The following is a 25,875-nucleotide window of genomic DNA, read 5'->3' on the forward strand; positions in this document are numbered from 1 at the left end:
TACAAATGACACTACTATCAACAGAAACCAATCAGTGTTTACTGATTTCTTTTGGTTTAATAAATGAACGTCTATCCTTAATTTTCTGCAATAACCGTTTCGATTCAACAACTCTTAGATATGACTACACCATTATAGATCCATCTATAATTCATAAAAACGAACTACAATCTATTAAAAATAAGTAATATAAACGCAAAAAATACTAACTGTTGCACATCAACAAATTGGACTACAGGTTTTTAATTTTAAAGTGCCAATAACACTTAAAATCAAAGACAAAAATTTGGTTTCTCCATTAATAAATAACATTTACTAAATCCTTTCATCGTTCTTTTAAATAATATACAATCATAATAAAACAGAAATTTTCATCCTATAAGAAGTACTAGTATGGATAATGATTAAATATTGCATTGTTGACAGATTCTTTATTTGAACGATTTCATACAAAGAAGCAGGATTAATATATGGAATTAAACGTAATAATAATACATTAAACAAAATATATATTTTGCAACTGGATCAAGTATTACTGCTTTAACCCAGGAAACAATTTTCAGAACATTAAATCTCTACATATTCTAAAAAGCTTTATTTTGGAGAATTTATGAAAATTGAATTTATTTAAAATTTATTTGTATGTAAAATTAATATATACGTTCTTATACATTCATCTGATATAAGGTTCCAGGACTGTGTCCGCATTGATGCTTTTTAAACAAACTTTGAACCGATTAAACAAGGGAATTACGTTCTTTAATAATTAATTAATGAATAATAAAAATAAAATGTACTTTAACAACTGAAAATCACTGTATTTATAACAATAAATAATTATGTATTAATATTATTGGGACAGTGAAATGCAATGTACAATTATTAAATCCAAATGTGAGAATGCTCAATTGTATAAAGAATATGTTTTTCCAGACAAAAATAACATTCTCCACTTTTGCCACTCAATATCGGGGCGTACAGTTTTAACTTGAATAAATTATCATGAATATCCACCATCGTATAAGGACGTTTCCCTACTGCTTTATATGAAAGTTTTCAATTGAAATTGGCATTGATTTATTTTTTTATTTTTTTGTTGCAATGTTTTAATTTTGAATGAATGAATGCCAAATGGTTTAAATTGTCCATAACATGGATTAATTCATTTTTGAAAAATTATAATTAATATCAAAAACCAAATTATATAAACTAGCATTTGCTACCAGATTGTTTCCAAATCACCAAACGTGAGTCTCCCTAATGTCACTGATAATATGATTTGCTTTCTGAAGAGCCTGAAACAACAAATTGCATCGATTAAAATAAAAAATATCTACTTTCAAACGCAAGCAAGCAAGTATGCTAAAAATCCTCGTCCTAGCGAGAGCAATATAGAGCAACTGCGCTGATTTGTTTGTATTTCTTTTAAGTTTCCAGTACATTTTTGTTTTTTTGGTCATTGTTTTTTAATATCAGGGCCATTGCCAGCTCCTTACGTTTTGCCACTCTCGTTTTTTTTTTTTTTTTTTTCCGCTTCCAAAAGTGATTAAAATGCACATTAATAGTATTAAGACAATGCCACTAAGTTTGGCAGTGCTCAAGAATTCTTGATATACTGCTTGAACCCCACTCCGACAAATACGCTAAAATTATGTAGTTTATTCATTCACAAAGAGTAAAAATCATTCACTATCTTAAGTTAACCTAATATGGTACGACAACGCTGGGGATACCCGACAACCACTCACACAAATAAATACATTCATATAATTTAGTCTCAGAGTTTTTGGATATTACACTAGTGACTACCCCAGCATACTGCAAATATATATATAACTAAATAACGTAACTTTGCTGTGTCTGTGGGCACTCAACGTTCCATCATAAACACACCCATCTCCAACATTCATGCCAATAAATACATTCACACAATCAGGTAGTCACTGGGGTTTTTGATATTACACCAGTGACTACCTCATTACACTGCAAATATATATAAAACTAAAGAACCTAGACTACTTTGGTGTGTTTGTAGGTAGAGGATATTCCATCTCAAATACACCCATCTGCAATTGTTCATGCTAATAAATACATTCACTCACATTAAGTATATTATTTCAACCAATGTATGAAATGGCTCCCTATATGTAACCACATACGTTTATATTTTTTAAGTATCAAATCAACTTACTTTAATCACTACTGTGCTTTAGTTTGTTTGAAATATGCAAGCAGGCCACGCCTTATTCTTTGCAGTCTGTTAATACATGTTTTACATTGTGCGCATTGACCTCATGAAAATGAATGATTTAACCTAATGTGGACTAAGCTTGTTTCTATTGTGTTTGGTTTGTGATATTGAGAGTGTGGTGCAATTCGATTTCCCAACATTGTCACTTAAAAATCTGAGACATTCTCTGAATCAATATTTTAATTTTCTTCCAAAAATCTGTGGATCATGTGTCTGTGTTGCTGCAATTTTGTGTTTGGGTGGTTTTTATTTATTTATTTTTTCTAAACAAGGGTATTTTCAACTATGAGGTTATATGAACCTTGGGGTGCCGGTGTTTTGGAAAAAAAAATGCCCGCTGCATTCGAATCCGGGACCTTTACTTTCCAGTGAAGAGAACGGTGTCTATGTCTAAAGTGTTGCAGCCACCGACACCTCCCAATTAATGTCTAAGTGGGTTGTTTGTGAATTTATAGTGTTGTTGGTTGTGATGGGTTTTCTATATATTTTTAAGACAATTCTGAAGTTCGTTCTGGTGAGTGTTAAGTCTAAGAATTTGATTTTTTTTTGTTTCTACAGTGAACTTTTTCTATTTTGTGTTAAGGTTCTTACTGTATATTCATATTGAACCATTCATGTACCATATTAAATTAATGTGATATTACCTTAAGCATATCACTGGCTTCTTTCCTTCTTTGGGCAACGTGTTCTGACTCATTTAAAAGTTCTTCCGCTTGATCTGACTTGTACAGATGTGTGACTAGTTCAGACTGTATATTGTCTTTAACATAATTTACTAAAAAGTGCATTACGGCCTTGGGCACACTGTCTTGAATTGACTTTCTGACGATGTAGAAGTAAGATTTGATTAACCGTTCTAGAACAGAAACTATTGTTACATTTTTGTCGTCATTAATTTCAAAACGATTGTAATACATACCGATAACTCCGCATTCCTTTTGTTCTTTTTCTGAAAGTTTTCTTCCCACTGTCATCTGTGGTTCTGTTAAGTTTAAACCTTTGGTTGGACTCGTTTGATGAGAGGGCGTCGAAGCAGAAGAGTGACTCGACGATGGATCTTGGGTAGCATTTTCGTTAAGAGTTGGTGACTTATCATTTAACATCTCTTGGTGGCGGTTTAAAGAATGGCTCTAGTTATATAAAAAAAAAAAAATAAAATAAAATGCATACTTGTGGGTTCTGAAAGAACATACCCTCTGTCTTTCTTCATACGTCAAATTGTTCATTCCATGTTGTCTACGATTCGAATGTGGGGGATAACTTCTATTATCATCATCGTCTAGTGATTCCATTAATGAAGGAACAAGAGCTGCCTCCTTGTGAAAATCTGGATGTTTTGTATTGATATAAGCAAGTTCAATAGCAACGAGATTTTTAACCTGGAAATTATAATATACCACGATGTATAATATTGCAAAAAAATTAAAATTAAAAAGTGCAGTTTAAGCGAAATATTGCATTGAAAAACAGCACATAGGAATTATATACAATAAATAATCAAAATAAAAACCAGCCTGATTAAATCTCAAATACAGCCTTCCAAAATATTTACTTGAAATATGTGGAGGTTAATGCAAGAAATTTTAAAAATTAAATTGAAATTAATTATACAATGAAATAAACTAAAAAAAAAGCTATTCGATCAGTTACCATTTCATTTGTTGTTGGTAGTCTCTGGCGTAAGAGTTGAGTAACTACGTCAATGATTCTTTCATGCAATTTAGGAAACCTGATCATTTCTTGCTGAGATTCCGTCCCACAGTGCTGTATAATACTTTGAAGTTCTTCATGAACCAACTCTACACATTTTAAGGAAGGCTCCTCTAATCTTCTTATTTGCCGCTTTACTAGCAGTTCAAAGGACACCTAGATTTGTTTTTAAATAAATGTAATTTCTTTCCCCGATTGTATACCATTTGACGGGCATTTGCAATATACATACTTCTGGAACAAAGAGAGCTGGCCGAGGTCCGGTAGCGTTTCTAATGGCAGTGAGAACGTCTCGTTTGCTCAATCCAAACAAAGGATGTATTGAATCGAGAGCTTTACCAAATGTTTCATGAAATATATAGCAGATTCTGGCTCCTCCACTCCTGTAAAATTTCAGCATGTAAAATATACAAATGATTCGAAGACGTTAAACACTTTCAAGTTCAGTTACAGTTCAGATGTTTCTATATTTCTAGCAGTTCCCTCAATCGTGGAACAATATGCAGATGCAAATTTTGTAATTATTTGCAACAACATTTGACTCTTATCAGATACGTCATCTCCATAGGAATTCAACAGAGCTTGAAATTGGGACACCATAACATTTACACGAGTCTGGAAAAAATCAGTTTTAATTAATATAAAAAGTAAATCTTAACTGATAACTGTAATTATTTATTAATTTTTTTAATTTCTACCTTAAGATCAGGTAAACAGTCTCTTATGTGATGCATTAATAGTCTATTTAATGTTTTAGCTAAGTAATGGGTTCCATTCCTGTTCGCCAAAGTAGGATATTTCTTTTGTAAAAACATGCCCTCATCCCGCAAAGCATCTTTGATTGTCTACAATAAAATATGGACCCAAATATATTGACATTGCTAACTTTAATTATTTCTCCAAACAACCTTTTTATCCATAATATCTTGTTGCGATCTGTTGACAACACCAATAATTCCCAGTTTCACTGGGATAACCCTTCCGCACAATATATCAATAGCATCAGTACCTTTAAAAAGTAAAAATAAATAAATTCAATTTCTAGTCGTTTTACAAATCAATTGGACAAACCTGCATCCATTAAATCTAATTTTGTAACGACAGCTAAAGTTCGTCGACCTTCTGGGTCTACATCTTTGGAAATTTTTAAGCTCTCACTGGTCGCCATGTCAGTGTTTGCAGTGACAACAGCCAAAATAATCGAATTTGGATTGCCAATATAGTGCAAGACTAATTTCCTAATTTGATTTTCTATATCTTCCGGCTGATCTCCAACAGGAACCTAATTCAAAAATAACTTTACTGTCGAAAACATAACAGCATTATAAAACCAGTTACCTTTGTTAAGCCCGGAAGGTCTACAAGGGTTAGGTTTAACACAGTTGGTGAATAAATTTTAAGTACAATAGGTTCAGAGCATATTCCTTTGTTATGCCCAGCCATTCTGCTGGTTTCGGCCTCGATCTCTGTCCTCACTTCTTCAAAATCAGTATACACTTTCGATTTCTTGTGCAGGAACACAGCCCATTCATCCACATTTAAAGTACCTTAAAGTTAATATTTTTATTAGTACATAAGATTTTTTCTGTAGTTAGAATTTTTTTAGTTTCAATCAATTTTGACCATAATTTCAGGGTATTATCACACTGTACCCTTTAAAAGCTATTTATTCCCTATTCATTAAGAAATTTCATTATTTGACCAAGTTGCAATGGTTGTATTTCTTCCAAAACCTGACAGTGAAATACATACATACTTTTATCCAAAAGGAAAATAATGTGGAACTCGGCAGGCTGAACTAATTAAATAAATCACCCAATTAGTATATGGAGTTTCAATCTTCATGGAGGTCAGAAGATTTAATTTACTGTTAAATTTTATTATAAATTATTGTTTCTGTTAATTTAAATAGTGTATATTAATAATTATTTATAATTTTATATAGATCACCATGTTTAATGTAATTTAATTATTATTATTATTTAAGCTGGCCATGTGGCCTTAAACCCAAGACGTCTACTATAGTTTTACCATGTTGATAGTTTTCTGCACTCTTGGGGAAGTATGTACATTATTTTATTTTGTTAATTGTATATTATTTATTTTTATATTTTTTTAATTTTTAGTAAATAGGCCCTGATGATGGCACTGTAAGTTGTCAAAAGCTTGGTGAACCCAACAATTAGCCTTTTCCTTTCTTCACCTATCTACTGACCTCCATGAAGATTAAAACCCCACATAGATTATCTGCAGGTCGATCAACAAACATATCTACACCCAATTTGATTGACAGCCTGTCAATAATAATCCATATGCCGAAAAAATTACAAGGAAAAAATTTCACATCATCAATACTCTCCAGACCTGTTAGAAACAGACTAGCAACTTTTCAGAGTTTTTCCCAACAGAGGCAGGCAATAAAAAAATAAAATAAAACAAAAAACAAATAAAGTCTCAAATAAGAGTTGACTTTTCTTGCAACTTCCCAAAAATAGTGATTTAAAAAAAAAATTTTTTTTTTGACCTTGCTCCTCATCAGAAGAGATTATTCCACTATTTTTAAAAAAATATTTCTAATACCCCCCCCCCAAACAAGGGTAAAAATTATCCATACCATCTATATAAGGTCTTACAATTTTTTATATACAGTGAGTCCCCTGGTCACATAGGTCTGGAGGGTAACAACGAGGCCATCTGACTCGACAAAAAGCAATAAAAAATATGATCAAAAGGAAAGAGCAGAGTTGGTGAATAAGATCAGCAGGGTAATGCGATCAATGGTTGGCCTCAGAGGATCTGAATGGTAGAAGAGTGATGTGTCATGATGTCCTCATGTGATTAAGAATAGGGCTTGTGAAGTCACCACAGAAACCTACTCGGCCAAAGCCTGTATATGCGTCCGGTATGTAGAGAAAGGTTGCTCAATGTGTCCCATTTGATTGAAGGGATATGGGGAAACAGGGTTGTGCTATTGTTTTCTACTTGTATGTTTCCTTTATATTGAGAACTACTGAGCCTTTTTGGTGTTATTCAAAACTTGATTTTTATCCACGCATAGACAATCGATATGACCTATAGCTCTTTCAGGATAATCCATATGATGAGAAAATTACGAGACAATAATTCCACACCTTCCATACTCACAGACCTTTTTAGAGATCTTTACTATAGAGCCTAGGCAGACACGAATATTTTAAAACCAATAAAGTCTCGAATCAGAAGTTTTTAAAAAGAATTTTCGACCTGCTTCTTATCAGAAGAAAATATTTTACTATATTTTATATGTATTTTTGCTATTTACCCCCCTCCCCAAGGGTAAAAATTACCATCAATACGTCTTTCATTTTTTTCCATCAACCAAATTTTGTATTGGTGCTGCAAGCTAGTGAAGATAAATTTTACTGTTGTAATAGATACTCATTTTCAACAGTGTTCTTCAGCCAGTACTTTAGTGTTGGGGCTCTTAACAATAAACCTTCTATCCCTAGTTTAGAAAATACAAATTAAAATGTCAAAAATTCATGCATTAGGGGCTGAAATGACCAGGCTGTTGATAGCCAGGAAGCTTCGGTGAACAAGACAAACTAGACTGAGGTCAACCCTAAGACTTCCAGCCAACTGACTGTCAATGAACTGACAAATTCACAATAGATCTAGTTAGGTTACAATTGGGGGTTGTGTAAATCACTAGGGACCCCATAATTAAAAAATAAAACCCATCGCTGACCTACCATAAATTATGCTAAAAGAGGGAGAAAGTGAGACAGACTGATAGAAAGCGGAAAAGAGTATTACAAAAATAACTGATAACTTATTTACACAAGTTCAAATCTAAGGATTGCACCCAAAAGCGGATGTCCAGGTTTAGAAGGAACCCCGCTGCATAGCTGAGGGTAAGATGCTCTCTCGGAAGTTTGGGCGGCAGCACCCCTAGCCGCACAGGCTGTTGTAAACGTGCCGGAGACTACTCGAAGGCCTGTTGAGCTTCTGCAAGCTTGGTTTTTTGAGGTAGCCTGCATGGCTGCATACCATAATATAAGGTCGAGCACAGGTTGATGAACCTCTCCGACTCTATGTACGACAACGTACCTTATCAAGGCACCTCTCAGGTAGAGATGTGGAGGGCCCATATATGCAAAAGTGGACACATACAACGAAAGAGATTTGAAAACGAAAGCAAGAATTATGAGCTTGTAATAGTAGTAAAAAAATAAATAATAGCGTAAAAAAAAAAAAAAATAGTAGTGTAGTAAAAATGAAAGAGAATAAATGTTAGATTAATTAGTCATTTATTATTCTTTTGAATCACATTGAGAAAAAAAACTTTATTTGATTTTTTTAAAAGGCTATAATGAGTAACATGGCAATCAATGGCCATATTATATAGAAATTCAAGATAACGTGAATGACTAATAAAAAATTTAAAAAAAAAACTTTATTTACAACCTACTGAATCGCACCCCCATAGTTCAGTTCAATTCAGGTTTATTATACAAATCATACATTTTTCAACATTTGGCCCTTTTATTAAACTGAAAAAGAAAAAGGGTACAATTTCAACAAAATGTTTTGCATAGTGCTATCACACCGGATTGCTTTAATTCTTTTTTCTGGGTTTTCTTGGTACCACAGGTTATATATTCATTAAGTTGACAATATGGGCAGTTTCTTCCTCCTCATTGCTTACCCTACAGAGTCAACATTGAATATAACTATTTAGTGTAGGTTTTTTCCTCAGGCTCCAGTTACCTATATAGCTTTATCACTACCCTGAGTTAGTTAAGTTTATCACTACCCTGTCTAACTGTACCAATTTTCAGTTTTGGTGAGGGTACTTTAATCGTGAGTTTACTACGCTTCTGGAGTTAGTTTTCTATTTGTTTTTGTGGACCCATTCTGAGATGGAGAATTCTGTATTTGTCCTTGTTATGCCATGGTTCAGGGCTTATATATGGTCTTGCAGATCTTCCTCTGGCCGGTTTGTCAGCTTATTTTTTATCCAGAATTCCTTTATGCCCTGGCACCCAAGATTGCATTAGATAGTCCAGGGGTTATAAAAAATGTCACAGAATTCAGGACTATCAATGGTGAATTAAAGCAACAAAGGCCAGCAGTGCAGCATAAAGGGTGGCCAGTATACTTCCTTGAGAAACACCACCGTTTATAATTATACCCCCTTTTTTTCATTACAAAAAAAAAAGGTTAAAATATTTAGATCTCCCCAGCATTGAAAGGTATCATGCTTACCCTGGAGAGAGGAAAGGCCAGGGAATAGAAAGCAGCCCAAGCCAGGACCAAAGTTGGTCAAATTCAAGGATGAAGGTTAAAATGAAGTGGTGTGGAGTGCCAGCAGAGAGGAAAAGGAGTGGAGCAATAAGAGGGCAACAATGGCAGACAAGTCGAGTCCGTCAGGCCTGAGGAGAAGGACAGGGACAAAGTGTAGAATTCAGCCAGATTGGTCCAGAGTAAGTGATCAGGATGGATATGGAGGTGTTCAGTGTGAGTTAAGATCACTAGATGTGGGTTAATTTTTTTAAAAATTTATTGTTGTCCTTACTTCTTACAAATGAAACTACTGGTAGCCAACTTTTTTATTTTATTAGGCAACTATTTTTTTCACACTCATGTCTCCACTGAGTGACAGGCTTTTATTGGTCATCCTGGGACTTGAAATATGTCCAGGAAAACAACCAGACATTACAAGTTCAACTAAAACAATATTGTCCACAAGGGGCTTGTACTGTGGAATGGTAGTAATGGAAGCCTAATGATCAGAAACGATAGTGATGGTATGAGAATAGGAAGCCCTATTTCCAAACTGGAAAGTACAACAAATTTATTAGTACAAATAAATTTAAAAATTGGTTTTAAAGTGAGGAAATTTACATATGTGAATATTTCACAATGAGTAACAGAAAGATGCCAGTGTAGGTGGATGTTGCGTTGTGGGCTGAAAAGACTTGTTGACAGTGCCTAGAGTCTAAACTTTAGCACAGGGACCATAAGACCCTTGGTCTGACCTTGCATACTTAACGTAGGTGATTATTAATTAATTGTAAATTACCCAAAAGCAAATTTCAATTATGAACGAGTGTCTATGCAGAACTGTGCATACATAAATCAGTAACCAGATTCTTGGCTTGATAGACTTAACCAGGTTTGATGGCCGAAGGCACACACACCTCATGATGATGATGATGAAATACGAAGACACGTATTTCCAAATTGGCAAGTGCAACAAATTTATTGGTGTAAAACAACTTAACAATTAGTTTTAAAGTGTGGAAACTTCTGAATATGTAACAACCCAGTACATGACAGGAGCCAGTGTTGGAAGGGGAATGATGCATTGAGGCTGAAATGACCTGTTGACAGTTAAGTTTAGTATAGGGAGGGATAAGACCGAGGTATGACCTTCGAAACATGAAGTAGGAGATTCTCCCAGCCTGCCAGATTTTATTGTAAATTACACAAAACTAGGTTTTAAGAAGGTATAGGTTGGATTGTGAACAAGTGTCTATGTACGGTACAAACATGTGCTGAATTGAGCTTATATAAATCAGTAATCAGATTCTTGACTTGATAAGACTTAACCAGGTTTGACGACCGATGGCACATACACCTCACGATGATGATGATGATGAAATACAAGGAAGCTGTATTTCCAAATTGACAAGTACAACAAATTTATTTGTATAAATCTACTTAACAATTAATGAGGAAGCTTTAAATATCTGAATATGTCACGACCCAGTACAAGACAAAAGCCAGTGTAGGTAGGGGGCTGAAATGACCTGTTGACAGCTTTTAGAGCCTAAACTACAGCACAGCGACAGATGAAATCAAGGTCTGACCACAAAACCAGGTTGTAAGAAGGCATAGGTTCAATTGCGATCAAGTGTTTATGTATGGTATAAACATGTGCTGAATTGAGCTTACATAAATCAGTAATCAGATTCTTGATTTGATAGACTTAACCAGGTTTGGCGACCGATGGCACACACACCTCGCAATGATGATAATGAAATACAAGGAAGCTGTGTTCCCAAATTGACAAGTACAACAAATTTATTGGGATAAATCTATTAACAATCAATGAGGAAGCTTAAATATCGAATGTGTCACAACCCAGTACAAGACAAAAGCCAGTGCTGGAAGGGGAATGATGCATTGAGGGTTAACATGACCAGTTGACAGTGCTTAAAAGCCTAAGTCCAGCACAGGGACTGATAAGACCAAGTCTGACCCTGGGTAGGCGATTCTCGCAGTCACGAGAAGTCTTACGTTCAATGATCTTATTAATGATCAAACTTATCGACTTGACTGGGTTTGGTGGCGGATGGCAGACACTACAAAAAACAAACCAAAAAGGTTTTGACAAACGGAAAAAAAAAGAAGTTAAATTAAATTCGCGTTCAATCGCATTATCTTCGTTTCTGTTGTAATTGTCATGCAATAGGGGATGTAGATACGGCTGAAAGATCTGCATTTCACCCGTCACGGCGATTGATAAGGGGTTCACCTCGGGGGGGAAAAAAGGAACCCGGTTACGATTGAAGGAGGCGGAAAAAAAAACTGCAGAATGTTGAAAATCTATTTTTTGGTACCTTCTTCCTGTGACCTCTTCTCTTTGTCATCTTTGGGGCAATAGTTGAGCTGTAGGATGAGCGGAGTCCTGGTGACAATCCCGGTACCTCTCGGCAGGAACGACCTCCCGACAAGGCTCTCGATCACCGAGCTCTTCCCAGAACTCTGTAAAATGGATAAATTCAAAAGACCGTCGGGCCGAGGTGAGAAAATTTTCTTTTTTCCCTTCTCACCTGCGTCCCGACGACGGTGATCTGCGGCAGTTGAATCGCGTCCGCTCCGACTGTGTTAAAGACGTCTTGAAGTTTGTTGATCACGGGTATCAGGGCTTCCATCTCGGCCGGCGAAAAGGGTTTCCAACAAAAATCGTTATTTATTTTTAGAAAGGGCCGAAGTGGAGTACGGCTTTGAAGACGACCTCTGAAGATACACTGAACATAAATGAAGCGATGGGCCCCCCTCGAACGCCCCGGTTTTCAATGCGGGATTCTTTTTTCACCCGATCTTCGAAAAAGAGTGAAAAACATACGAAAACCCTCAGAGAAAACAAACCTCACCAGTCATACCAACTCCAACGGAAATCTATCGTAGAAACGGAGGGGGAATTGATAAGCTGAGCCCGCCTTTCACCAGAAATTTTCGAAACTCAAATTAACTTCACTAATTTCGTGGCCCGTTTGACCAATTAATATATTACAATTAATTAAGGTTTTTAGTTGAGATAAAAAAGCCAATGGCACGAGCGGGATTCTTACCCACGATCTTCGGCTAGATACGTCGCTGCTGTACCACTTGAGCTATCGTGACCTTGAACCACTTGGACACTAACTTCCCATCTCAACCCCACCTTTTGAGTTTTCCCTCCTCTTTGCCATTTTTCACTAAAGCTCTCCGTGGCCAATTCATTTGTCGCCGAGAATCCAGTCCGATTACACGACATTTGAAAAATGGCAAAAAGGAGGGAAATCTCAAAAGGTGGGTTGAGGTGGGAAGTTGGTGTCCGAGTGGATCGATTTCAAATTTTTATCCCGAGTCTGTTGGATTTTGGTAAGTTGGTCATCGTAGCCAGAGTTGGGCAAAATCTAACTAATTCAATCTTGATTAAGAATTTTGATTGAAGTTTAATCATGATTGAATTAGTCATGAGTAAATTGATTGATTGAATAAATCATGACTCTGACAATAGCTGCACATAAGAGATTAACCCGACTTATCAACCAGTTTTAGCAGGTATCCAGTTTCTCCAAGTTACATATCTGTAATTTCAGGAATCTTAGAACCTTTCGGATTAAATACGGCAATATTTAATCAGAGGAGTATACCCAGGAAAATGGTGTCTCAGGGTGGTGTGTTGAGTCCCATTCTTTTTTGTATTTATCATTATTAATGTACTGGAACAGGTGCTGAACACATTCTTCTAAAGATACTCTGTGCTGACAATATTGCTTTATTTTCAAAAAAGAGTGAAAAACTTGCAAAACCCTCAGAGAAAACAAACCTCACCAGTCATACAAACTGCTGTTGAAATCTCTTTTTGATATCTCTCGTAGAACCTTTCGCACAGAATTTTCAAACCTCAAATCATGATTGCACACAATAGAACAAGGCTAAGTTTCCTTTTGACTGATGCAAAAATTAAAATCTTTTCAGACATCTGCTTCATCTGCAATTGGGATACTACCGACTTCAATGGAAATCTTTTCAAGCATTTGACAGAGTCGACCACAATCTGTTATTATAAAAATTTTAATAATCAATTCTAGTTTTTTAATTATATTGCTGTACTAGTCCATATCAATCTGAAGTAATAAAAGTACCATTGTATCCTTTGTAATTTTTTTTTTGATATAGGAAGAATGCACTAATTTTTAGTTGTCTGTGCACATACTTAGTTCTAGTTGTTTGAAATTTAGTCAAGGTATTCCACAGGGTTCAATAATAGGACCTATAGTTTTAATTATTTGTACCAATGACCAGTGTGTACTTATGATGCCTATAGGAATGTTACCATTTTACAATTAGCTGATGATTCTAATTTTGTAATAAATAGAGGGCTATACTAGTCTTAAGTGTGTTTTAGATTTTATTTATGATAATTTTTATGCTAACTCTCTGGCTGTGAATGCAAGTAAAAATGCAAATCTATGTTACAGCTTGTGTGATAAAAAGAACAAAAATGATGTTATTAATTTTATGTCAGTAAAACTCTAAAATCTGTCCTTCCAAAAATTTTAAAATGACAAAAAAGAGGATTTATATTTAGTACTTCTTCTAGGGAACACTCCTCACTTTTCTTTATAAAACTTAGGTTAGAGACAGTAGCTAGATCTACATTTTGTGCATTTTGAAACTCATCAAATCAAAACTAACTTATGTTAGATTTAATGAGGTACTTACATCATCAACATACAATTTCAGACATAATGAAAAAATTATTGTTCCGTTTTGCAAAACAACCCAAAACAAACAGAATAACCCAGTGGTCTTGGTATGAAATTTTACATACTTGACTGTTATGTCAGAATTTTTTCCCTTGTGAAAGTCACATCTGTCATATGATGGGAAAAACATAGAAGCAGCCTGCGACCAACCCGTTCAGTGGCCAGCAGTCCCACTTTAGTCAGTGGCAGGTCCCCAGTTTACTTCTAGGGGTGTGTATCTTTCTCTCTTTTGCAATCAATTCCTAAATCGAAACCCATTCGCACTCTTTAATACATTCTTTCCTATTTACATAACATTCACTCAGGATGATGTAGTACTAGATATTCCTTCATTACCCTCTACTATTAAGTTAGATAGTACCCTATCTTTTAACTCACTAATCTTAAGGGTTAACTGGCACACATTATTTCACCATCGGCACTTTCACCTACACATTCGCACTAATAGATACATTCAAGTCTCAATATTCAAAGAAGCACAAGATGAAGGATCTATACAGTACTATATACAGTAAATCAGTCCTGTTTACTCTAAAAATCGGAACAGGGGACCCAGATTCTTTTACCGGGTGACATTACTAAGCACTTCCTATGTAGAATCAAGGAGTGACAATTAAGTGGGTTTCATTGAACAACCTTTTTCTGCATGGCAGGCCCAAATTTTTTTTGACCCAAAAGTTAGTGTATCAACCTTGCATGGCCTATCCTATCAATCTATCGACCGGGCCCTTGATACATGAAAGTTTCGTTGCCAACCCAGCCCACCGACACTGCCACTTTATTTTAATCTTGATGACAACAATTTTTAATAGATTCGAGGTAGTTTTAAAAGTTGCAGTTCTTACTTCTACCAGATTTCAAAGCCTTTTCAATTACTCCTGTCATCACACAAAGGCCATGTTTCTGTTTTTTTTGTTTTTTTGTTTTTCTTCCTGGCAATAACTGCATATTTTGTTCTTGCCATTCCGATTTCTATATACCTCCGGAGTCTGCAGTGTCCAGTTAGTAGTCCAACTATTATTTTAGTTCTAACACGCCCAAGATTTAGGAGCCCTGATGTTAGTTTCTGCGATGAAATTTTTCGCATGTCTCTGTCCTGGAGTTTTCCATTGAACACTTATTTTTGATAGATTTACTTTTTTGGAAATTTGGTATGCTGCAAAAAAGTTTAGGGCCAATAGGTACTGAACATTCCTTCCTCATTGCTCTCTTTTCATTTATGCTCTGGTACTCAAACAAGGGTAACTTTGCTGTTTGGCTCAATGTCTACCGATGAGGTAGTTGCCTTTATTGCCTGGCTGTCTGACGCAACCAACACTAACACTTTCTTCTTATTATTATTTAGATTGAAGATTTTTGCAAAGAGTTACGGTAATTTCTAAAATAGAGAAAAATAGTGCATTTTTGTCATTTAATGTTTTTTATTATTTCGGCGTTCATAGTTATTTTTTAAATTAGTTGAATACAGTTTTTTTACTTGATTAATTTTTATTGCTGAGAAAATTCGGGGCTGGATGTGGAGGGGCAACCGTCACGAAGGAACTTTTATATTTTGAAAAGAAGAGAGAATAAGGAATATACTTTTGTTTAGTTTTTATTTTATTGAGTTTTTAAAGTGTTTTTTTAAGTGGTTGATTTTTGGAATTTAAATTTAAATTTAAAATGGACGCCGATCGAGACTTTCGTTGAAGGTTGGCAGCCCTAATGGGCCGGAAAACAGGTTTAGAACCTCCGTTTCTCCACAGTTCCTCTCTCTTCTTGTTTTCTTTTTCAATTCGTTTGCCGTAAGATTTTGGTTCGGGTTTGTTTTTAAGTTTTTTTTCCCGAAAAGTTTTCGATTTTCTTTTTAATTTCGGAAAGTGGAACTGCGGGCGAGGACGGCTGGACCCGGACCCGCGACAATGGACAGACGGACTCGCTGCGTAAACCTGCAGGAAATTCGCCTCGCTTGAATTTCAACCTCACGTGAGTAGAAAAAAAGTTCCTTTAAAAAAAGGACGATTTCAATTTTTAAAACGATTTCTCAATTTATCCATTTCCAACCCTCCTACTTGACAGATTTGTCAAGCCCCGGGGGACTTTCCATGGCAAAACCAGTTATTCTGCCCTCACTTGTCACCCGACATCTGTTTCTAAATTGGGCAAAATTTGTCGTATTTTACTTTATTATTATTCATTATTAAAGGTATTTAAATGTTTTGAAAGTCCTTCTCTTTCGTTTTTTCGATTTTAATCCATCCCCTTCTCTTCTTATAATCCGTATTTGACAATTAAAATTAAGCATATGTTCTATGGTTTTTTCATATTTTTCAAACCCTTTGCGAATGATTAATTAAAAATATCAAATAAATGTCTGCTATTGTTCAATTACTCGCAATTTATCGCACAACATTAATCTATATTCCAATTAATTATTTTTTTATCTGAATTTTTTGGTTGAGATAATTGATTAATGATTGGGTTGAGATAATTGATGGATCCCCACTAAGCAAATATGGATTAATCTATATCAACATTCAACAGGTTGGAATCAATGTAGCAGGTGGTATCATACCAGTGCGTAATTTTTATTCACAGACATATTATTTTGCAATCATTGACACTCCTGTTAAACATGGCATTTTAGTGCCTTCAGTAGGTGTTAATAATTACTGATTTTTATATGGACAAATCTGCTCATGCATGTACAGATGAGCCTAATACTTTTCGTGTCCACTGACAACTCCAGCTTTTGTAATTTACAATAAATTACTGGCAGGCCTTAAGAATTACTCACCTCAGGTTGTTGGTCTACACGTCTTAATCGTCTAGCCTCCTAGGTCGGCCTCCAGGGGCTATCAACAGCTATATAAATTCAGTCCTCAATGCACTCATTTTCTAAAACCAAACCCATTCATACCCTCACTTATTTAATACTACTACTACTACCACTCCTTTACTACAGCCCTTGAAGGGCCCTGGCCTCCTCTACAATGCTGGCCTCGTCTATTCTGTTCTTATGTCTCCTCCATCGTCCGATCTGCATTTTTCTGACGTTGTCCTCGTTGTCCAACTTTCCATTTCTTCCACATAGAACTACCACCTGACTTACCTGACTTACTGTCTTCAAGGTGCGTATACACTAAGCAAATTTTGACCAATGAAAGACAAACAATATCAGGTTGAACTTTTGTCGCCATCACATTGTCTATGCTTGGCTTATCCTTATCAAACCAATAGGTTGGGACCAAGGGATTCGACCATGTGAAATTACAGTCAACAATTCAACACTTTTAAAGTTACCACCAGAAGTCCAAACCTTGACCACAGCCAAGCGTTTCGTTGGCTCTGATTTCGCCTTCCGTACACTCTGAGCAAATCATGACCAACAAAGTGGTTGGTTGTCTTTCGTTGGCTGAGATTTGCTTACTGTTTACATGCATTTACATTTTCCTTTCTACATGGCCAACCCACCTGAGGTGGTTCGCTTTTATTTCATCCACAATATTTGGTTTCTGGTTGAAAACTTTCAACTCCCTGTTTGTATGATTTGCCCACGACCATCCGTTCAAACTGCACCAAAAATCTTTCAGAGCACTTTTCTTTCCAAAGATCTCAAAAAAAAAAAAAATCATCCATGCACATCTTGGTCCACGTTTAGAGCCGTAAAGTTTGATGGTGAAATATTAAGCTTGTAAAAGACTGACTTTTTTTCATTACATACTTAGTGACAAGGTGAAGATTGTCAAGTGGTCCAATGCCACTACTGGAGTGGTGTGAAAATAGGAATGAAAGTATGTCTTTATTATATGCGGTTTATTTAAAAAAAAACATAAATACGCTTAGTATGCTACAGTTTAGGTATGAGAGAATTGGTGAGTTTAGTCTGTAATTGGCATAAATTTCTAAAATGGTTTAGAAGATAAGAGATAAGTAGATAAGTAATTAATTACAGCCAACATTAAAATTAATTAATTGAAATTACTTTAATAAGTAGCAAATGTTAAAATGATAAGTTGAAAACTATACTAATGAATCTAAAATATATTTTTGTAGAAATATTCTCTTTAAATTCACGTAAAACTGAGCAGATTGCCTCAAACTGATAACAATCTTCATAAGCCCCTAAATTATACAGAGAATGCTTCCTGTTTTCTTTGATTTTAAAAACTGAAAAAAGAATCTTTCATGTTTATTTTTGGCTTAGCTTGTTGCCATAGTCTTAAAATCTTAGTAATAAATAATACCATTAATTGAAGTCAACTACAGGCGGACAACCAGACCTTTAGCTATTCTGCCTTTATCCTTCTTTCAAGAAGACGCCTGATAAATGTGTTCTCTCTGTAGACCACATCCATCACGCAATTTTATACCCAGAAGTTTAATCACCTCCCCCCCTGAACACCCAAAAGGACCCAAGACCAACTTGCAGAGCCCACCCTTAATTAAAAGTGCAAAACTGATATTTCAATTTTTTTAATACTTTTGAGGGGAATGTAATAATTTTATTTTTATTTATTATTATTTTTAATTGCTTAACATCATAATATATGGCTGTATGCATTTGGTTTTTAGAAAGGCTAGTCTATTCGGATTACGCGTGAATATGGAAAAACATGCTGAATCCAGTGGGATCATGAATGCAAATTCTGATAAAATTCACTCACTCTGCCTAGGAGTGGAGATTTGCGTCGTGTGCGGTGACAGAGCTTCTGGTGCGTATTTAAATGTGACTGTAACACCAGTGGAACAACTTTTAAATATAAATAATGCGAGGGCTTTATTGTTAATTTTTAGGGAGACATTATGGTGCAATAAGTTGTGAAGGGTGTAAAGGGTTCTTCAAAAGAAGCATACGGAAAAGATTAGGCTATCAATGCAGGGGCAACCAGCAGTGTGAAGTAACAAAACATCATAGAAATCGATGCCAATACTGCCGACTTCAAAAATGCCTCACTATGGGAATGCGAAGTGATTGTAAGTTTGACAGCTGTTTTAAATAAAATCAAATAATCATCTATGATAATATAATTTCATCATTTTCAGCTGTTCAACATGAGAGGAAGCCCATTTCTGTTAAAAAAGAATTTCCCAACCATAGCAGTCCATTTTATGTAAGTAAAATAGAGTTAATAGCATTGTAGTATTAAACAACAAATACACTTATTAAAGAAATCTTTAACACAGCCTTCCAATATCGGTCAATCAAATTATGGAGTTTACAATTCTTTACCATACAATTTATATTCAGGTATGTATAAACAAATATATGTTTGTATTATGTATCTTTATATACAAAATGATAAAATGCCATATCTGAAATTCTTTTCCAGATGGGTATATTAAACAGGAATCATCAAACATTATTGGAAATTACGACTATAGTAACTATGATGAGTCTTCTGATAGTGATTTGATTGAATCAATAGGACCTGGACAAGATAGCAAGTCAATGATAAACTCAGCAATGGAAATAGCTACTAAATTGGTTTGTATTCGTTAGTGTAGATCGGTATGGTTTTATTTATAGTTATTTTTTTATTGATTTTAATTTTTGTAAATAGGGCATGAACGGTAACTTTGGGAACTCCGACGATGAAGAAATGGAAAATTTACAATTTGATGGACGGCTACTAGATGATAACGCATTCATTTTCCAAATTCAAAGCCCATCGCCAATGCCTGCTTACACTGATGTACATTACATTTATGAAAGTGCATCAAGACTACTTTTTCTCTCAGTGCATTGGGTGCGAAATGTACCCGCATTCCAAATTTTGAAGTATGCTATTTAGCCTATGATTAGATTCTTTTATTTTAATTACAATATATATTACTGATTACAGCATGGATACGCAAGTATCACTCATCAAAGGGTGCTGGAGTGAACTGTTTACGTTGGGACTCTCTCAGTGTGCCCAAGTCTTAGCTCTTCCTACGATTATTTTATCTATCATCAATCATCTCCAAAGTTCTGTAGCACAACAGAAAATTTCTTCTTCCAAAGTAAAGGCAGTGAGTATTAATTAATAAACCATCTATGTATGTGCATATATTTTTGAAAATTATAATTAATGAAGTATTTAGCATACAGTTTTTCAACAGATTATTTTCGTTACTATTTTTTGTGATCAATTTAGAACCATTAAACCATGAATGTCTAATATATTTAATATCTTTAATGAGAAGATGAATTAAAATAATGTTGTAATTAAAAAAAAAAAAAAAAAAAAAAAGATTAATTTATTGCTTGTTTTTCAGGTTACCGAACATATATTTTCACTTCAAGATTTTGTTGGCTCTATGGTTGCTCTAAATGTGGACGATCACGAATATGCTTATTTGAAATTAATTGCTCTATTCAGCCCAGGTAAAAAAAAAAAAAAAAAAAAAAAAAAAATTACATAATTATTGTTAATATTTAAGGTTGTTCATGGCCCATGAAGGCGTCGTTTTCATGCTTGACATAATAGTCAGACTGTGGGATGATCAAATTACTACAATTATTTGTAGTTTGATAGTCTCCAACACATCTCACATAATTTGTATTTTAAGATGTAATAAGTTGCCTTGGGCGATACACTTTGCACACAAGAATATTTTTTCCACTTCATGAGAAAACATTGAATCATGGATATATGATCTAACTCATCTCTAACTCTAACCAAACCTAACTCTAACCCTACCTAATACAACATAACTCTAACCCTAACCCTAACTCTACTTAATACAACCTAATCTAATCTTAACCTTACTTAATATAACTTAACCTACCTCAAGCTTACTGAATACAACCTAATCTTACTCTAAACTCTCTTAATACAACCTAACCTAACCTGATGCACTACAGCCTAGCCCAATCTTAACCCTAACTAATATAACCTAATCTAACTCTACCTAATACAATTTAACCTAATACTAACCCATACTAACTCTAATTCTTCCTAATACAACCCAACCTAACCTAACACGTCCCTAACCCAACCTTCCCTAAAATATTTAAAAAGTTCATATATTTTTGTTTATGTTAATTTAAATGATGTTAGTTTATAGTAAAAAAAAGGCACAGTAGGTGATAAAAGGTCACTTAAAATAATAACTACACCTTCCATTTTGCCCACCACAAAGGAAAATAAGAAATAATAATTAGCAAATTTGAATCACATTTTTCTCATTGGCAAGAAAGTCTTACATTTTTTGACCTTGAAGAAACACCAAAAAAAAAGTTAATAATTTAATGTGCCAATGCAAATGTGCATATCGTTATTTTTGTTGTTGTTAAAATTGGAATTTGTTGCTTACATCCAAAATCGAGTTTGAGTTTAATGACTCATATTTGAAACCTACTTGAGGAAGAAATACAAATAAACTATTCTAATCAATTGTACCCTTGTTTTGATATATGAATCATGGATCTAAATATCCATAATCAACTTTTCTAATAAACGCTAATATTTTTTTATAATGTTAATCTAATCTTAACTCTAACCCTACTTAATACAACATAACCTAACCCATTCCTAACCCCAACTAATTAGTAGAGAGGAAAAAATACAAATAAACTATTTCAATGCAATTGTCTTGATTTTTTTTTTTTTAAAAATTACAGACAACCCCAGTTTACACATAAGGCGACAGTTGTCAGAATTGCAAGAGAAAGCTTTTCAAGAACTCAGAGAACAAATAGGCGATGTCAATTCTAACAGATTTGCAAGATTACTTCTCCGTTTGCCTCCATTAAGAGCTTTGAACCGGCATATCATGGAACAGATATTTTTCCCAGGCCTTGGCGATCAATGTGATATAGATAACATTATTCCATTTATTCTTAAAATGGAAAGCATTGATTTTGTGAATGAACAAAATAATTAAATTTTGCTGGCATGTCATTTTGGAGATGATCATATTGACAAACAGTTGACAGCCTTATTTATATTGTACTTAAGCAAGTAACTATTTTTCCCTTAATTTTTTGTTTTTGTTGGTTTTGCTTCCATTTGGATTTAAATAAAACATTTTATTATATTCTTTATAGGAGTGAGTTATGTATGTGCAATAAATCGAAGTGAAAAAGTAAGACAGAATGGTTTTTTAAAAATTCAAAGTTATTGAAGGATGTTATGGGCAATATTTAACGTATTTTTTTACGTTTTTAGCCTTTGTCATCTTAATTAACATGTTTTTAACATAATAAAAAAAAATGTACCCATTTAAATATCCAAATGTGATAATTATTCATTTTATATTCTGTTTTTAGTTTAATATATTGCAGATAAATGCTGCTACAGTTCAGGTTATTAAACGATATATTTGTTGAATATTCTACCAAATCAAAGTTGATTTCTGCTTAAAAAGGATCGTTTTTTGTTTGTTTTAGTTGATAAGTGTTAGAGCTTTTAATTTATATTTATGTGAATTATTTTGGTGTAGCGTTGGATATTTATCTTTAAAAATTTTCTTTTCCAAATAGTTATTTTGCACTAGTATTATTTGATTTTGATTAAGTTTTAATTTGATAATTTGTAGAATGTAGTAAGTAAGTACAAAACAATAGTAGTAAAAAGTTGAATTTTTTTTAATGTTATTTGTAAGGGCTGTTTTTGTCCATTGCTGCAATACATCCTTTAATCAATGTTACTCGAGAGAGAGCTTTTCATGGTGCAAAACCTTATACAAATCGAACATAAGTGTTTTTATTATACCTTCTTCTTAATGTTTTATTTATACAATTTAATTTGAATAGTACTTTTACCAGAATTACCTCTATTTAAAATCATGTTAATATATTTTTTAATTTTTCACCACTCCTTTCAACCTTGAAATTAGGTTTGTTTTTATATGAACAGGGTACGATCTATTATTCTTTACTGTTCATAAACAAAAGTTAGAGGTTTTACAGGGTCTTGTATATTTTGCAAAGTTTTATTTTAAGATTGGCACTCGAAACAAAAATTTTGCAAATACAGGTAATATGTGTATTTATTTCTTGTAAAAATACAAATTTACGATTCATCAAAATATCTCTTACAACGCACTAATTTATTACATTTGTTTTAAATTCTAGAATAATTACTTCTAGAATGAAAGTTGTATTATTATTATTATTATTGTGTTATTTTTTCATTGGTGTGGAGATATATATATATTTCCTTAGTTGTCATTAGGCAAATTTGGGGTTGTACGATAAAATGAATTTTAAGACAATAATTGATGTAAGTATAATTATTTATATAATCTAGAATAATTTGTTAAATCGTCTTGAAACATATTTTGTATAAAGAAATGTACTTATAGGTTTTGTGAGCAGGAAATTATTCGGCCGACATTTTGTTTCTGTTTGCTGTAGTTTTGTGATTGATAACATCCCGTTACAATGCTCGGAACTACTCATATCACAAAACTAATTTTGTTGTAATCCTAGTCTACCAAAGCTCATAAGTTTTATATATATTATTAACCATAAAGGCGTAAATTAGAGAGATGGTTTTCCTTGGTCGGTACCAGTTAACGTTTCTTGAAATATACCCCAAACAATATAATGTGACAAATTATATTTTTCAAATGAAAATTTGAATTTAAAATGTTGGTAGATATAGCAAAATCAGTCATTTTTATATACAAATTATATTATTATTACTATGTGCAATGTGTCCAAAGACAATAAAATAAGAGGTCTGACAATAACATAGATTATTTATCATATTTTCTGTTGATAAAGTAAAAACATGTTTATTGTGGTTGTACACCTGTTGTCAGATCACAAAGTATATACTTAATTTTCGTAATGTAATACGAGATATAGATTAATTATTGTACTTAATAGGTTTATTGGGCAATAGTATTTAAAATATTTTGAGACATTATATTTTCTGAGACGAAGTTGTATTTATTTTTATTAAACGTTACAGTTGTCGATATATTTCCAACTGATCTCTACCATATTATGTATTCACACAGGATATTTTCATAACAAAAAATATGTTACAGCCATTGATGTTCCAACTGATCTCTTTATCATGTTTTTGTTCACACCGGGGAATTGTGAAAACTACTTTACACAACATTTATGGACCTTGCTACTTAAAACTTATTTATTTTATATATTAGTCATTGTCCAATATAAATATATATTTAACTAATTGTATTATTTGATTTATCAGTATTTATTCAAACTTTTTTGTTAAATTAATTTATATGTTAATGTTAAACAGGACAATAAAACTAATTAAAACTGTAACAATATAAATATATATAAAAAAAAGCTTTGTTGACAATAATATTGAACAATAAATTATTTATTAGTTTAGTTGAGTAACTTAGATTTTAATATATTTTGTATTGTGATAATTGTTCATTGCCTAAAACTGTAAAAATTCAATTCAATAAAAATTCTTTCAAGTAAATTAATTATTTGTCCAACTCAATTAATGCCCTCAAATTAATAAATGAATTGTTAAAAAAACTCAGTAAAAACTTTAATATAGAACTAGAATTTTTATATATGTTTAAATACAAACTTGTTTATTAATCTGACACTTATACTTATTTTACTTGTAATTTGTTCGTTGTAATTTCGCCATCTTCAGTGTGTCTTTGTGGACTGAATGTGAGAAGCTTCTGCAGGCAAGAGGCCCTCGGGGAGGCTGACTTGCAGATCGTGCTAAACAGACTTAGAATTGGTCGTACGTGGTTGACATGAGGACACACGCTTTTGAGCCCAAAGGTTGTGTATGCGCTTGGCGTGACAAGAAAGGTTGTTCAGTTTGTCCCATTCAATCGAAGCGTGTCGTTCTTTGGCTCCAGAGAGTGTGTACGAGTGCCACCTTCTGATATAAGAATTGTGACCAAGTTTTTGGTACAAGAGAAACCAGGGGTATTGTTGTTTACATAGCTTTTTTGGCCAAATTAACTATTTTGAATTGCTAATTAACCTCTTTTATTATCAACTTAATGATTTTTAACTGCAAATTAACTTTTTTTGAATTCTAAATTAACCTTTTTAACTTCAAATGAACCCCTGTTAATCTAATTAACCCCTTTAACTTCAAATTAACTCATTTTTAATTTCAAATGAACCCTTTTTTTATCTTCAAATTAACTTTTTCTAAATTCAAATTAATGTGTTTACCTTCAAACCTTCTGTACTTCAAATTAACCTTTTTTATTTCAAATTAACTATTTTTACTTGAAATTACCATTTTAATTCCAATAAACTTTTTTAATTTCATATTAACCTTTTTTAAATACAATTTAACCTTTTTTGGTTTCAAAATAACTTTTTTAATTGTCAGCTTAACCTTTTTTAACTGCAAATTAACCTTCCAATAATTTCAAATTAACTTTTTATTAATTCAAATTTAACCTTTTGTTAATTTCAAATTAACCTTTTTAATTTCAAATTAATCTTTTTAATTTCAAATTAACTTTTTTATTCCAAATTAACCCTTTTTAACTTCAAATTAACTCCTTTTTAATTTAAAAGTAACCTTTTATAACATAATATTTATCATTTGTTATTTCAAATGGGTCCTTTTTTCCCTTCAAATTAACTTTTTCTAACTTCAAATTAACGTGTTTACCTTCAAACTAACCTTTTCTATCTTCAAATAACCTTTTTTTTTAAATTTCAAATTAACCTTTTTTAACTACAAATTAACCTTTTTTATTTTGAATTAACTTTTTAAATTGTAAACTTAACCTTTTTTTAACTGTAAAATAACCTTTTTAATTTCAAATTAACCTTTTTAATTCAAATTAATCCTTTTCAACTGCAAATTAATCTTTTTTAATTTCAAATTAACCCTTTTTACTTAAATTTAACCCTTTATGTAACATTTACACGGCGGAATTGTATGCGAACGGTGGTTGTTATCTGAGTACCTGGACACGTACGTCGGGAGGGTAATG

The 25,875-nt window shown here is 33.3% G+C and overlaps 2 protein-coding genes across 3 annotated transcripts; one reads left to right on the forward strand and one right to left on the reverse strand.

Annotated features, from left to right (window-relative positions):
- Positions 1-81: 81 nt before the first annotated feature.
- On the reverse strand, positions 82-12,184 carry LOC106672566 (dynamin-1-like protein). Of its 2 annotated transcripts, none has more exons than XM_014404096.2 (13): positions 11,782-12,184; positions 11,569-11,713; positions 5,300-5,508; positions 5,033-5,243; positions 4,870-4,970; positions 4,660-4,806; positions 4,413-4,576; positions 4,194-4,344; positions 3,902-4,117; positions 3,445-3,630; positions 3,171-3,381; positions 2,896-3,119; positions 82-1,295 (listed from the first exon to the last, which is right to left on the reverse strand). In XM_014404096.2, the coding sequence occupies exons 1-13, from the start codon at positions 11,881-11,883 to the stop codon at positions 1,239-1,241; spliced, it is 2,124 nt and encodes a 707-aa protein (XP_014259582.1). In that variant the 5' UTR covers positions 11,884-12,184; the 3' UTR covers positions 82-1,238. The 2 variants fall into 2 exon arrangements, with proteins under 2 accessions (XP_014259582.1, XP_014259591.1); XM_014404105.2 differs by having other exon boundaries at positions 2,896-3,107; positions 11,782-12,180.
- Positions 12,185-15,658: 3,474 nt separating this feature from the next.
- Positions 15,659-24,019, forward strand: LOC106672448 (orphan steroid hormone receptor 2). Its single transcript, XM_014403895.2, has 10 exons — positions 15,659-15,954; positions 18,544-18,683; positions 18,766-18,945; positions 19,015-19,082; positions 19,156-19,219; positions 19,302-19,456; positions 19,533-19,750; positions 19,815-19,983; positions 20,230-20,338; positions 21,578-24,019. The coding sequence occupies exons 2-10, from the start codon at positions 18,575-18,577 to the stop codon at positions 21,838-21,840; spliced, it is 1,335 nt and encodes a 444-aa protein (XP_014259381.1). The 5' UTR covers positions 15,659-15,954; positions 18,544-18,574; the 3' UTR covers positions 21,841-24,019.
- Positions 24,020-25,875: the final 1,856 nt, after the last annotated feature.

Source organism: Cimex lectularius, unplaced genomic scaffold (assembly GCF_000648675.2).
Source record: "Cimex lectularius strain Harlan isolate CLEC.00 unplaced genomic scaffold, Clec_2.1 scaffold160, whole genome shotgun sequence".
Classification (NCBI taxonomy): Eukaryota; Metazoa; Arthropoda; class Insecta; order Hemiptera; family Cimicidae; genus Cimex; species Cimex lectularius.